The sequence below is a fragment of the Polistes canadensis genome, unplaced genomic scaffold (genome assembly GCF_001313835.1).
Source record: "Polistes canadensis isolate GaletaPanama2010 unplaced genomic scaffold, ASM131383v1 scaffold_32, whole genome shotgun sequence".
NCBI classification, from domain to species: Eukaryota; Metazoa; Arthropoda; class Insecta; order Hymenoptera; family Vespidae; genus Polistes; species Polistes canadensis.
Window position 1 is genome coordinate 869,031 of NW_014569579.1, and position 16,792 is coordinate 885,822.

General features: G+C 30.3%; 1 protein-coding gene across 1 annotated transcript in view; it reads left to right on the plus strand.

The window, feature by feature from the left end:
* The window catches only part of LOC106784234 (somatostatin receptor type 2-like), a 57,411-nt gene extending 40,959 nt beyond the window's left edge, over positions 1 to 16,452 (plus strand). The window contains exon 2 of the mRNA XM_014743561.1: positions 13,064 to 16,452. Coding sequence (XP_014599047.1) covers positions 13,416 to 14,684 — 1,269 coding nt within the window. The 5' untranslated portion in view covers positions 13,064 to 13,415 and the 3' untranslated portion in view covers positions 14,685 to 16,452. The remainder of the gene's footprint in view (positions 1 to 13,063) is intronic.
* Positions 16,453 to 16,792: the final 340 nt, after the last annotated feature.

The window sequence follows — 16,792 nt, forward strand, 5'->3', positions numbered from 1 at the left end:
TAGTCTCATTCTAACAATAATGCAGAATTGATAATTTGTCAAACTCGGAAACAGAAACATATCGACACCGTTTGTCCGGTGACCTTCTAGTGATGGGTTGTCAATGTATATACAAATCGATACATCGATTATACATTATTAGCAATATAGTACCTCCTGCAGTGTTACAACGCCGTTGGGAAAAAAGAGCAATAAGTGGAAGGAAGGGAGAGGAGGGAGAGAGGAAAGAGAAAGGTGGGCAGAGAAATCAATTAAAGCGATCGTTTCTGGAACGAATCAGCAACGTAATTGCAGTTGTTGCTGCGACCGATCAAGATCGAGTAGATTTTTGTTGAATCTAGGAAAATATTGTTTGTTTTCGAAAGAAATTTATCTATGTATTAGAAAATATATAAGTTTAACAATTAGTAATAAGTATTTATTATAAAACCTATTAATATAATGAATTCAATGTAATATATAATAGTAGATATACGTAAAACGGAATAATATTATAAAATTTGTCTGTTAAACTAAACGCAAGAATTGCCATGAACTATTGTTTATGACACTCTTGACGTGGATAAAGTTGGTTAACATTGCTTTTAATTAAAAGCACTTATTCCTGGAAACTCGAGCTGCTTCGAGTAAGATATCATTGTAAGAGAAGTTATTTTCATTGCTGCAAATTTATCAAACAAGGTTAACGTTGTTCTTAATACCGAACGCACGGGAATTGTTCTTCTTCCCTTACTTATAGTTTTACATTATATATTTCTCTTTCACTAAAATAAACACTCATATTCATATACATGCATATACATATTACAGATATTTCATATATTTTTTGTGTAGATAATCAAAAGAGAAGGTTTCTCGTATGTTTCAATTTTCACTATGGCCAACATTTGGAATGATCGTATAAAACTCAACTATGCGAGCTTAATATAACGAAATGTTCGGACAATTTCATATCAATTTAGTAACCTAGACGATTGCTTGATGAATTTTTCTTTTAAATTATCGAGTGTAAATTTTTAGTAGATACCGTGATAAAATTTACGAGTAAATTTCGTGTAGCTTCAAGTATTTTACAGCTTTTTCTATGAACAATATTGTCAAATAATAACAAGAAAGGATTAGATAGTTTCAGGTTGACCATTCACGTTGATCAGTGAGTAGTAACCGTGTTCACGATCGATGGTATATCTTGTTAAAAGCAATAAAACTAGACACTGAAGGTTCTCCATGATACATCGACCTACTGAAAGTCATGACTAATGATCTCTGTGAACTAGTTCGCTAAAGGAATTATGCTTATGATCTCGGTTACGCCTACATGACATGTTCACATACGCGTATGCAAGATACAAAGATAGATATTTGTATGTATGTGTAGAAATATGTGTATACCTAAACAGTAATCAGAGTATACTTAAGTGAAATTCTCCCCGACAGTTAATTAATTCTAAGTACTTTTTCTTGTTAATAAACGTGTGAAGTTAACGACTTTGGGCACGCAGTAAAATTTTGAACGAATTTTGATTTAACCAATATCTATAATAATTCTCGTTTTTCATTATTTTCATAAGCTATAGAATGTTCTTTCTTTCTTTTATGTATCTTTATTATACTTCTTCTTTCACTCTTTCTCTCTCTCTTTTTATCTTTGTTTTTGATTGAATTTTAATATAATCTGTCTTATACTTCTTTTATAGATTATTCTTTCCAGCACTTAATTCAATGGATAAGCGTTTTCGTATTTTATGATCGGATCGATACTTGCTCCTGCAATCTTTATATTTTAACGATTTTCTACATTATTCTAATTCAGAATCGTAATGTTAGATTGATCGTCTTTCCTTTAGAAAATAAAATTTTCTTTACTGTATTTTCGCTCATAGAAATCCTTATATTTCAGTTTATATGTATGCGTGTATGTTTACGACATTAGAAGTCTGCAATAAAACAATCCTGCCGTTTTGAAACTTTCGACATTACATTTTCTTGTCGAAACCGCTCATTAAATTATACTGTTACAATTATGTAATTCGTGTTCCGAACAACAAACATCAGTTTAGCAATTTTTGTAATATTTTACAACGAGTTAATTATTTCTTATTGGTTTATTTAGAAATTATAAACTTTTTCATATCAACAAGTTTTTTTTGTTGACAAAAAAAATGAAATGTACTATGTTCTTTAGCAAATTTCGTGTTAATTATAATGGATTTTCTTTTTTTGTAGAAATAAAAGCATAATTGGAGGTTGATAAAATGGAAAATTAAAGGGGTCGAATTTAGGTTGCGTATTTATTGTTAATTAAGAAGACAATTTTGCAAGTAAACGCGGGCTAGTATGTTTAATTAAAATTTATCGTACTTTTTTGACAAATAATTTGATTTTAGTTATACTCGTTAATTATTATATATAAAAGAAAGGTTATTAAATATAAGATACGTTAGAAAGCAGATGACATTTAATGGTAGTCTTTCAATTGACAATCGACAATTAATTTTACTAATAATAATTAATGATATAATCACGTTGGCATTTCGTACGTCGTTTCAAGCCGACACAGGTGAACAAATGAGTTTATGTATTGTCGACGACGTAACCAGAGCAATACTGCGATCGTATGGTATAGGAAAATACGAGACTTTCTTGAAGAGGTAGAACGGATATTTATTAGAGAATCATTCTCTCTCTGTCGTAGAAACAGTAGTTCGATATAATTGTTCATCATCGTTCGTAGTTATATAACTACTTATATGTGCCATAATGTAATAGTAAATAATTTGTGTCGAAAAAGTTAAAGAAAAAAAAAATTAAATTAAATTTAGGGTCGATTCGATCAAAGAATTAATAAATTATTTTTTAATGTGTTCAATAATATGTTTATAAATCCATAAATAAATGTCGTGTTATAAGTACTTATTATTTGAGCTCATTAAATATAAATTTTTTTTATATGTTTCAATAAGTTTCATTTATAATAAAATATTTTTTACCGTATTGTTGTAATATTACTATAAAATATTGCGACGTTTTATTGCCATTCATTGTTTTATTTATAACACAATTATTTGTAATTCCGCGAAACTCAGTGTATATCCATAGAAGAGCTTCGTATGAAAGAGATCATAATAATCGTTTGATTATTTTTATTTTTCGTAAAAATGCACTGATCTTCAACGCGTAATCAAAATAGCGTAAATTAAAACGGACTAAATGAGAAAATAGATGATAGAGAAATAAAACGAAAGAAATGCGTCGTTATTAAGTCGCGCGCGTTTTCCGTTGAATCAAAATATTCCATCATATAATACTATGTTTTTCCTGTGTTATTTTACCACACATAGATTAAATAAATATTTTGTTCGAACGGTCAAATTCGAATTGTACTCGCAACTGTGAACATTTATTAATAGCTAGAGGTAATTATCAAAATAAACGAAGTATCTTGTATTTTTCAACGTTCGATTTTAAAGTAAAAACGTTGTTGAAAATAAAATGATAGAAAATCCAGCATGTTTATGAAGTTATTCGCTTAACTTGTAGCTTACGATAAATACATATCTATTAAGTATATTAATTTCATAATATCTTTTAGGAAAACAATAACACATTACTTATTGTTAGCAGTAATTACTTGAAATAATTTATCAACAAAAGTGAATAATATTTTAGACCAGAATAATGAAAATAAATGTTAATATACGGCGAAACGCGAACGCTTATTATCGTTCATTGTTTTAATAATGCATTTAACAATAACTTCTCTTAGCGCGTAGAAATAGATATATTCCATTTAAACTTGTTAATTATGCTCGAACAAATGAATTTGATCGAGTAAATAAATACGTGTGTTTTGTTAACGTATGCATTTTTATACTTACATAGATATATACAATATGCTACGTAAAATCATCTCTCGACCGAGATTCATCGTCTCGTTTACGAGGCGTCTTAAAGTACTCGCGCATAAATCTTGGCGACACGTTCGAGCGTAAAAAGTGCTTTCGAAGGTCGCTACACCGATAAAAGGAGTATAGATCGATCGACGAAGAAAGAGGAGGTTGAGGAGAAGGTGAAGGAGGTGAAAGAGGAAGAGAAGGTGGAGGACCTTGAAGAGGAGGAGGAGTAAGATTTAGAAGAGGTCCATCTCGAAGAAGAGGTTTCGGTGATAGAACGAGCCCCGTTGGGGATGATAGATTTCTAGATTCTCTTTTTTGCTTCAACCCTCGTTTGTCAGCTCAACTGGACACGTTAAGAAAAGGGAGGACAGATTTTCGAACGATCAGTTCTATAATGCAACATTTTTAATCGTAATCTTTATATATCTTTATATTTCATTTGTATATTTTTCACTTACATTAATAGAAAAAAAAAAATACCTTTGTTTCGGTTTTATCAATGAAATATGATGTAGTCTTTGGTAAAAAATAAGAAGAAAATAAATAAATAATGAAACTGTGGAATGTTATTGAAAAACATTGCTATCGCGTTTTGAAAAAGGAAAAATATCATCGAAAAATAAACAGAGAGGAGGATAAGTAAAATGTAAGATGAGAAAACATCGGCATAAATCTCTCTTTAGTTATTTGGATTGTGCTATCAAGCGAATTTTTAGCATTCAATTAATCATTATTATGAAATTTCAATCAATCTTTCTTTTTTGATCTACATTTCTAACAGAATGCTCGATATTTTTTTATTATTAAAAAGTTTGTTATCGTATCTACGAATGTGTATGCTTTAATACGCGTACATATGTAACTCGCTTAACATTCTACAACTTTCCTGCTACTCTCTTTTTTTGTCATTTTTATTAAATTCTAGTCAGTATAACTTTCTACCCCTCTTATTCCTATTCTATTATATTAAATGTAATAAATTCGTCCTAAAATATATTAATTATTTAAATTCTCGTATAAAACTTTGTGTAACACGATGGAAATAATTAAAATTTTTTTGTTTTTTGTTAATTAACATAGTATATTTAATAATTAACATTATTTATTAATTGTATGTAGATATTTGTGTGTATTCATATAATTATAGAAATATAATAAATAATATTAAAAATATAAGGTATATATACTAGAATACACGTTAGAATTTAAACGCAGATTTTATTTTCGTATACGAACGCAAAAGTTTCTCCAATTTCTTTCTTTTTTATTACGTGTTTATTTTCCGGATGCGTTCAAAGAAATAAGTTAGGACGACACGCTATTGATTTTTTCTTAAAGCTGAGTTAGCAATTATTCGAAAGTTTTATCGGGAAATATTTGCGAAGAGATATCTTAGAAGCTGAGCAAAAATAAGAAGATAATTAGACTAGCAGATATTTTTTCAACGGAGAAAAGAAATTCACAATTAATCTACGAACATTGCGTATAAGTAAAAATGAAATGATTGAACAAAAACGTACACGCTTCCGTATATCATTGTGAACATATTTTTGCTAGATCGAAGTATTGTTAATCTCGGTCCAATTTAAAACTATAGCATATACGATACATTCACAATCAGCCGAATTACTTATTATTGGAACACGTACCTACGCGGAAATTCATGGAAATTTAGAAAAAAAAAAAATATAGAATGTACATACATGTCTGTCTCTTTTTATTTCTTTCAGGCAAATTAATTAAGAGAATTATTGAAGCCCAGTCAGCGTGTAGTAACGATAATTCTTGAAGAAGAATAATCAGCAATGAAAAAATGTATTAATAAAGACAAACTCGTTCCTACTTTCATCAAATTGTTCCATCTTCTCATCCCCTTTCGATCTTCTCTTTCGTGAGTATCCAGAGTATAATTCGTCGAACTATCGATTTGCCGAGCATCCCTGGCAAGTTCACGTGTTAGATGAACGTCGAAGAGTTCCCAGTTATACAAGAGCCCATCTATTCGCTTTTATATTCGCTCTAGGTTACTTCAATACTAACTCATCGACACTGCTCTCTCTCTCTCTCTCTCTTTTTCTTTTTCTTTATGTTTCTTTCCACCTATATACTATCATCGTATTCTTCTCTGTCTGTTCTATCGTCATTCTCCCTCTTTTCCCCCTCACCCTTTCTCTTATCCTCTCACACCTCACTAACTTTTTCTCTCTTTATATCTCTCTTTCTCTTTATTCTATATTGGTTACCAATGCATTGGCAAACTTACGCAATCCTAGGGGAGAGAAAGTCATTAATTCTCTTTTATTTCGCCAGAATCGAATCCCTATCTCGACACACGACCCTCGTGCTGTTTACATTGATTGACGTTGCGCGATTTGGTTTAGATCTACATGTATCATTTCTTAATGGGGCCTAGTAACTTTTTTTCTGACAACTTTTTCTCTATGTTAGAACAAATATTATAATATTCGTCTTTTCACGAATGTGTGTTATCCAGATTCTTAGATATTGTAAAACGAGAGATATAGAGACCAATGTAGAAAAAGAGGGAAAAAAGGAGAAAAGAATTTAATTTTATAGGCAGATCGTGCTGTCGATTCTGCTTACACGGCGTCGCCATCACTTTTTCTTTTTTTTTCGAGATAAAAGCAAAGATGTATTATTTGCCCGTTTCTATTTCACAGTCTCAGTAAACCATTCCTTTCTTTTCTTACCTTCACGAGATCGAGTTTCTACTTTTATTATCTGCCAATCTCTAGAGGAAGAGAGAGAGAGAGAGGGGTAATTAATTTCTCTAACCAGGTTTCTTCTTCCTTATCCTCATCTCAGCTAATCCCTTTTAAAGAGGAACGAAGGCAAACAGAAAATTTTCAACTAATTTACTTACTCGGTGAACGGTCGCACAATTTCGATCATCTTAAAAATCATCAATTTTAATTTTTTAATCCTTCATAACAAAATATTTGTTTCGATTTTATGAAAAGAAAAAACAAAACGAAAAATCAATATTAGACATATAATATAATATAGATATTTGGTAAATTGTTATATAAGTGAAAAAAGATAGCATGAGGACAGTTTCTTCAATGAGATAATGTCGCTATTGTCATTTATTTCGGTTAGGTTTCATTTTTTTACTAAATCTTCTTCCCTAGCCGGTTGACTTGTTTCGGTGTTTTGAATAATGAAATTGTTGCTGTTATTAACAATTTTATTCTTAATTTCCATGATCAAAGCTTTTTGCCATAGGCTTGAACACGCGGTTACTCGCGAGGGTGCAGTGTTACCTTACTAGGAAACTGATCATTTCACCCTTGTATCTGCGATGTTAATCTAACGTACGTTATACTGTATCTGTACAAATTATTTTAATACTTGTATTCTCGGGAGCGGTAGATAAACACGTTCGCATTTACTAATGATTACCGGGAAATTGATTTTTCCAATATCGTTGCTATTTAATTTCGAAACTGTTCTTCCTGCTTTTATTCATTTACTTTTTGCAGCGAAAGTATAACGAACAAGCGAGCAAAAACTTTTTACTGATGAATTTCTTTGACGTTAAATACTTTTTAGTTTTAGTAGGACAAAGTATTTGAATTTTTATCCAAACTTTTTTGTTCTTTAACTAGAATAATTATACTTCTTATTAACTCATATAATTTTCAAAACTTTAATAATCGTTAGGATATGTGAATTAATCTTTTTGTAATAGATTTTTTTCTCTTCTTTTAAGAATTTCTTTCGTTTCTCGTATTTATTCGTTATATGTTGTCAATATCAACATAAATAAATCAAAGTAAAAAGTTAATTTGACAATGATCACGAGATTAATTAATCAATATCGTGAAATAATTACAAACTCAGTAAATAAATTGGAAAATGTATTTCGGCAAGATCTATAATTATTTTTTTCAAGAAGTATTCGAGTTGGCTAGAATTTTATGATCGAATACAATATCGTGATGACAAAGTAGAAATAATAACTTTTTATAATTACGTAAACATTTTTTTCTTGCTTTACATTTTAATGTTATTTTTTTTATAGTCATAAAATCGTCATAAAATATCGAACTTTTATATCTTTCACATTTAAAAATAAATTTGGATTTAATTAAATTCTCTCTCAATAAAAATTTATTTTTATTAGATTCATTTAAAGAAGGTATGTTTTTTTTTTTTACAAAAATAAAAGTACTTTGGGGGTAAAAAATTTTCAACAATATTTTAATAAAAATCTTTATGATTATTCACAAAGTAAGGTTGCGCGAAAAATATAATCAAACTATTAGGTAAAATCGAAAACAAGATTTTGGGTATGTACAATATTTTCCAATCCTATCCGCGACTATATAACCTTCGATATTTTATTTCAAATATTACCAAAAATATGACCTTCTGATTGCTAGGGTATAATAAAAGTTGGAAAAGGTCGTTCGAGTGAAACGATCGTGGGAGTTCTACGGAGAACTTTGACCCTCGCATCGTTTTTATTTTACGTTTATGCGTGTACGTATAGTTGAATATGCGCTTGTGTTATTTAATAATTTATATGAAATTCGTGAAAGAAGAAGATAATGTGAAATTTTTCTATGCATTGTTATACACATTTAAGTATTCCATTTACAGTGTTAACTCGTAAAGAATATAATATGCTTAATTAAACTTATATTTTTTTAATTTTCATTTAATACATGCATAAGGTTCATTAAATATTAAAATAATGTTGTTATATGCGTATCTACTTAATTCACATATTCATTAATAAGGATTTCTCCAAGGACCATTAAATGTTTATAGTAAGATGCAGTAAACTAGTGTTTGTGCATATACGAATAATAAAAACAAACACTTTTATTATTGACATATCGAGACTTACAATTAGTATAAGTGGCTAATCTGTAATATTTAGTAGAAATGTTCAATGATACAACAAGAGCGTTTTCATTCAGGGATTTCTAGTAGATTCGTTAGTAGAACTAACGAGTTTTAGATCTCATTTAAATTAATTAATCTAGCCAACACGCCATGATCCCTATTTCGAAATTCTTATAAATAATTCTACCGCTTGATCGACATTCGAATGATTACGATAAGCATAAGAATATGGTGATACTTTGAAATAGTGCGTGCCTGAATAAATGCTTTTGTGAGCGTGACTCAAAATTACGTCTTCATGCGATTAAATGCTGTTGCCAGATTAAGTCAGGATTGTATGTGCAGACGACCGAATGCTGTCCTTAATGTAAATCGAGATTATGCATACGTGCGACCAAATGCTGTTTCGAGACTAGTCAAGATTATGCGCATGTCAGAATGAGATTGAGTCTGGAAATTGTTTGTATGTATATATATGTTGGTATTTCGAGGCTACAAGATTGTCTCGATATACGTATGTTTGAATGCCATCAAGAAACCGAAACTGTTTTATGTTCGTCCGTGAATGAATGCCTTGATGCTTTGAAAAACCGTATACGGCTGTTCTCCTACATTGGCTTATTATACAATACGAACATTTAAACATCACAAAATGGTTGTGCACTTTGGAACACGTTTCCATCAATAGAATAATAAAGGGTTTAAACAAGGGTTTATCAAAAAATAGTCGGTTTATCTATTTGATATAACTTCCGACGATTTTATTTCGACTTCGAACACTTATTGTTAATTAACTTTATCATCAAGTGATGATGTAAATAATGTTTGCCTGAATTGATTGCAATCGAGTACTTTAAAATAGAAGTCAAGATCATCTAGCAGTAGTCGACTGTCTTTGATGAGCTCGCAAAACGTAATTAATTAACAAACTTTTTTATGCATGAGGTTCGAAATATGTGTATTGTTCTCCAAGGTTCTTGAGATGAGTTGCCTTTCGCTGGTCGTCCATACTTATCTTAGGAAATGCTCCCTAATATAAGGAAAATATTCTTTGTTAGTTCTTATTTTTTTTTTGATGATTTTATCTTCGACGATTGCAAGCTCGACTCATTCTTGTCTATATCTGCACAATCGTAAAGCCAAGAGACAAAATATATGCATTCCTTCATTTTATGATCTAGAGGGGGTTCATTTGTCCTCGAGATTGCTTGATCTTTATTGATTTAAGGGATTGCAAAAGGTTTCCACAAATTGAGAATACTCAGAAACAGTAGAACGACGAAACAAGAGAGTTTCGAAAATCAGAAAATATATAATAATGTCTTTGATGTTTGTTAAAACGAATACTTTTTTAATCCAGTTTTAATTTAATCATAGTATGGTAGGTGTATTTAAAATCCTCAAATTCAAGTACTTGTCGTTATTACTCTTCACAACTCTGATGCCTATCTTTTGAGTCATTAATTCAGTGTTCCGAAGAGTTAATTCATCCAAGTATTATTTGTACTCATCGTTGTTTAACTAAAAATATTTATTCTAATATATTATTCGATTTAGTTAACAAAATAATATTGGTAAGGGACTTAACAAATTTTATTTATAGAAATCTGTGTTAATATATTAAAATAGAGATAAACCTGTTATACCTTCCGTTATTTGATTAGTTTCATTTACTTTAATAATGTTCCAAATTTCGCCATATAGGATGATTCAAAGATATTTTATGCGTAAACGAAAGCCCAAATCCATATGGGATCATTAAACATTAAACACGCTTGAATATAAGGGTTCTTTTAGATATCCCTTGACAGGACGATTCATTAATACGGTTGAGTAAATTTTAGGAAGATCATTAGGGTATTCAGATGTAACAGAGGGAGGAAACCTATCTCCGTGTTTATCTTTTGCAAGCGTCAAAGGTATCCTACTGGTCAGGAGCTAGTTAATTGATCCTAAATTTCGGTTATGCTAATATATTCCCTTAAGTGTAATGTTCACGTCTAACGATTATGTTATTCAAGCAGTGTTTCATGATTTATTTTATAATACATATGTATTACTATAAATTTAGTTAAGACAAAATGTCTCTTTCTCTGTTCCATGAAATGTGTTTCACGAAAATGTAGAATATTTTTATTAATTTAACCAAAAGAGTCCATGACGATTTTTGCCACGTTATTTACAATATTTAAAAAAACTCAATGGCGAATCTAATTAATGGAATATTCAGTTTATTTTATGGTAAAGTAAATATAGAGCTTGTAAAAAATGGCGTGACTTTTTCATCGATCGCGAAAAACACCGTAGGAAGTTGAAATATTATGAATAAAATCTAATCTTCTAAACTAACTTCGTGTTATTCTAATTTGCACTTTCTTTCAACGTATAGTCGCTTGATTCCTTATGTATTTATTCAGATGCATTTATTGCGTGTATTTAAGTATTCAAATTTTTTTCTGGTATTTTGAAGTCTGGAAAAGTAAAAATAATCGAAAAGTATAATTAATGACCTTCTGCGTCTTACAAAAAGACAAATTACACAAGATTTCAGTTTAAAGGACGAATCCAGGAATAAAATTTGATTTAAAATAAATTTACATCAAATTAGTGATTAATTGTTTCAACTTGTTTTGTGTAATATTTTGTTGTAACGTTTTTTTACTAGTATCTTTCATTTCGTTTTTTACGTTATACAGTTATGAGAAATTTTTAGTTGAAAATAATCTCTTTTATATTGTTTCAAACTCGTACACTTTTTTATTGTACTGTATCTTTTACTTTTCTCTCTTTTCGGCTTTCTTTCTCTCGTTTTTTCTCTTTCTATCTCTCTCAGTTGATTAGAATACCTCTTAAGAAGGAATAATCAAAAAAAAAAAGAATAATCGAAAAATCCTCCTTTACATCATATTACACGTGAAATGCAAGAAAGCTTACCATGTTCCTGATCTCTTCATTTTTTCCTCTTCTACTTTGCTTTAAAAATGGAGATAAGAAAATATAAGAGTAAGAACTCTGTAATTTTTTTCTAACGTATTTTTCTCACAAAGAGTTTTTTCTTTTCGATGGACTGAAGTAAGAAAAATTTTATTGCGAATCTCATTAACAATATTATCTGTCGTTATCAGCGTCGGGAATGAAAACTTTTATTTCCTTATTAAAATCAACTTTTTTATTTTATGGATTATCGAACAAACTAAGAATATCATTTTATTTTCACGTGTCTCGTAGATACATTTATAAATAATATCGTATGTAGAACAAATAATACTTATGTCAAATACACATAGAAATATTTAATCATGGAAATAATTATAGTCAAAAATATTGTGTAAAATATTGCATTTTTAAAATGTTGCATTTTCAAAGGGGTAACACGCATCATCCCTTGTTCAGCACAATGCACTTTTCGTTCAGTTCTCCGGGGTATCATAAACACGAAATGCTATCGTGCAATACACAGATACACGTACACACGCGAATACTCATACCACAGAGACTATAAAGTTTTACGTTCGAGCTGCTGCAAATATATCTGTTGAAAAATCGTAGCACTACATTGCAACCGTTTACTGCGTTCTTCCTTTCGTTCGTCTACTTCCATTTCCGAAAGAAAATTGGCATTTTTCTGCAGCAATTTTCATGCTTTTAAAGCTTCTCACACCTATGTAAAATATTTCGAGAAAAGAGTTTCAATTGGATGGATATTTATTTGATGAATGTTGAATATAGTATTTGTGTTCTTTAAATCTTTCATTCTCTACTATATCAATTGTTATTCAATGATACATTAATTAATTTGAATTTTGATTAAAAAATAATTTATTTAATGAGAATCTACGTTTATAGTTATTTAATATTAACCGCCTGTGTCATTAGTTGTAAATGTTGGTTAGTTTGAATGAATAAATATATATATATAACATAGTTTTCAATAAACTAGAAACATTGTATCGTCTTTAGAATTGAAACTAGGCTAACATCTGGGGCAAATTTGAATACACAATGAGTTAAGAAAATTGTAATACTAGTTGCAGCCGAATGTTGGAACGGACGTTGTATGCTTGAAAGAAATCTGTAGTTAAACTAGACCTATCAACACACATACATATAAGTAGATACTTATACATAGAAATCTGTATACGGTGTATATATTTCTTTAGTATACACTTAAAGAATATCTATATAGACTCAGAGATAGTAGAAGAACAGTATCCCTTAGAAAGTAATATCCAGTAGGAGTTCGATATCGGTTATTTCTATTGCGTAAAACGAAAGTTTTCCCTTTGTTTCAGATATTCTCCTCGAAGAAGTACACTGATATTCTCGGTGAAAGAAGAAGAGAATTGTTGCTGAAGGACAAGATGACTACGATAAGTGGGCTTCGATGTACCGTACAATGAGACATCATCATAAGGAGCAGATACAGACGAAGAAGGAGAAGATGTCAAGTTCACCGTAGACTTTCCTCGACAGATAACACATCGAGTTAAACACTTGTATATTTCTAAGAAACGAAGAATAGACATTTAAGTCGTTGTTTTTTGTCATCGACAAGCAACCGACACGACTACACGTTTTTTTTGTATTTTTCCAAAATATTCTTACAATTTGTAGACCTTAAAAAAAGGTCTTGCAATATTTTTCATGATGAATGACACGTTGAATACGTCTAGCATCATTATCAATTACACAGAAATCTACAATGATAATGATACAAATTGTGAGGCTGATCTGCCGATCGTTTCTCTACTAACTCAAATTCTTTACACGTTTGTTTGCATCATTGGTTTACTAGGAAATACTTTAGTTATATACGTTGTATTACGTTTTTCAAAGATGCAAACTGTGACGAACATGTATATTGTAAACCTCGCGATAGCAGATGAGTGTTTCTTGATAGGTATACCTTTTCTTGTAACAACTATGAGTACGAGAAGTTGGATCTTTGGCAAAGTAATGTGTAAAATTTATATGACAACTACGAGTATAAATCAATTTACTAGTAGTATCTTCCTTTTCATTATGAGCGCTGATCGTTATATAGCTGTTTGTCATCCTATATCTTCTCCGAAAATGCGTACACCTTGTATATCCAGAGTAGTATCTTGCACTGCTTGGACTACAAGTGTAATATTTATGATACCAGTATTTCTTTATGCAAGCGTGATGGAGGGACCTAAGAGTGTCTACAGCTGCAACATCTATTGGCCGGATGATCATGGTGGTCAAACAGCTTTTACTCTGTATACTTTTATTCTTGGCTTTGCCATTCCATTGATCCTCATATTGATTTTTTATTTTTTGGTAATCAGGAAGCTTCAAACTGTAGGCCCGAAAAATAAATCTAAGGAAAAGAAACGTTCTCATCGTAAAGTAACCAGATTGGTATTAACTGTTATCACCGTTTACGTTTTCTGTTGGCTACCCTATTGGCTGATGCAAGTAGCTTTGATTTATACACCTCCGAAACAATGTCAATCAAGCATCAGCATTGCTAGCTTTCTATTGGCTGGATTTCTTAGCTATAGCAACAGTGCTATGAATCCGATACTCTACGCTTTTCTTAGTGACAACTTTAAAAAAAGCTTCTTGAAGGCTTGCACTTGTGCGGCAGGTAAAGATGTAAACGCAACATTACACATTGAGAACAGTGTATTTCCGCGAAGGAATAAAGCAAACACTGAGAAGATCCAATCAAATCGTCTTGTTGTTACTCCTGGACAAACAAAATTTGAGTTAGATGATGAGGATTGTGAAAGAGGTTTGTTAGTCAGTAAAACTTCAACTACTACGGTGACCATGACGTCACGATCTAACATCGCGGTGACTAGTGAACATAGTCGAGATCTTGCTAATAAAGAGAAGGAAGGATTAAAGAACGGAGCACAGGTAACTTTGCTCACGCAAGTTTGAATTATTTTATTCGACGATGTTTAAAGTAATCCGAAGGAAACCATGAAAAATCAAGTATTTGTGTCTCTTCGATGATAAAATTATTGATTTTCTAACAAACGAAAGTTCTTGGATCGAATCCAAAATCCCGTGAAAGTTATCGTTGGAGATTAGTGACCGATACGACGACCTCTATAACTTTCAATTTCCCGAATACGATCGTTCGTAATAAATCATTATGTTTTTGAATGGAAAGAACGGAAAGAGGAAGAATACTGAAGTCTTTTGCTGACGTAGAAACGAAGTTATGGGACTGGGACAATCGTACGTGTTGTCATTATCTTAATGGTGAAACATTGGAAAATAATGACTTAATGGTTGAACATCTCAGCTTTTATCCAGGAAAAAGATCCTTTTCTCTTTTCTCTCATTCTCGCGTTCAATGAAATTGGCTACTACTAAGCTCACAGCGTGAATGATTTTAAGAGAAACTTTCCTTAAAGAAGAATGCGAGAACAAAAACGATATGTCGCACTCGAGTGCAAGTTTAATGGTGCTAGATCGAGTTCCCTAGTTTCCTATAGTGACTGTTCCTGTCAGACAAAATATATATGTATATATTATTATTGTTACTATCATTATCATCATTATCATCATTATTATTATAATTATTATTATTATTATTATTATTATTATTATTATTATTATTATTATTGCTGCAGATTATGCAGATTCTTTGAAGAGTTTTTCAAATTTAATGGCGATTATAGTGTCGTGCTAATTCGAATAATATTTGTGTTTCTTAAATGATACTTTGTAATTAAAGAATTTAAGAATTCGAACGATACCATTATCTTCATAGATTTTATATATTAAAGTGTCGCAAAATATAATTCCAATTTCGAAGATAAGCTTTAAACACTGTATATTGTATGTGTGTGTGTGTAAATAATTGAAAATTCACTTAATTATGGTCGTAATGACAACGATATTAATTATACTTTTAAGTGTATTCATATCTTCTCATTGTCTTTCATATAGAACAATATGAAGTATAGAACAATTTCATAATTATTATTTCCATTTGGAATTAGAATTAACAATGGGGCTTGGTTGTATTCCATCATGCCAGAAATAAATGTCAATGCTTCGCAGTTAATAAAATTTGTTGTTTTCGTTGAAATAAACGAAATTTCTCGTCTGAGGTATTTGTCAATACTTTTTCTTGATAGAGAAACCGCAAACAAAACTATTTCTCCTAATGTCTATGATTACGTTGTGAAATGATTGTTCCTGTCAAAAGCCCTATATTTATTCTCTAATCAAGTTCGTCTTTGATCTGGAAAGTTCCTCTAGTTCAATCCAATTTATTTACGGTCGAAGAAGTTATCCTCTTTTCATACAGTCTGGCTGTATGAACCGTCGTTTGATTTACATCATTAGAAGTTATGATTCATTCGTGTTAACATGTATTCAGAAACGTCCGAAACAGAGACACGACTGTTTTCTATACATATATGATATGTTATATTTGAAAATAATTTAATTAGAAGAATTGAAAAAAATATACAAAGTTGTGTGCGGGACTAAACATTTTGAGCATATTAATTCTATTATTCTTTTATTATACGTTTAATAGATTTTTAAAATTTTTTATTAAAAATTATCATCTATTTTGTTAAGCAGTAATTGGACTGTTCATTTTGAAATTGGCGTAAGTCCATTTTCTGTTGTTTCGAGAAAATTTAAGGTTTGCATATTGGTTAATTCAATTATATTCATTAATTATATCAAGTTGGACAATGTTTTTATTAATTTATCGATATGTAATTTGATTATATACATTACTTTTAGGCTAATTTAACGCGCTATAGGTGTGGTCGTGTAATCTATTTAAAATATTTTTTACAATATCGTTTATAACATTTATATAACAATCTCAGAGCGAATTAGATTTTATTTGTCATACATTAAAAAGTTCAATTTTCTTGACGGTTATTTTTATAAGTTTTATTGTTATTTTTTATTTATTTTTTATGAAAAACTTACTCTTTTCACGATCGAACAAATGTTTATTGTTACTATTTTTCTTTTACCGTAACACGTACGATTTAAATTTTGTAACTCAT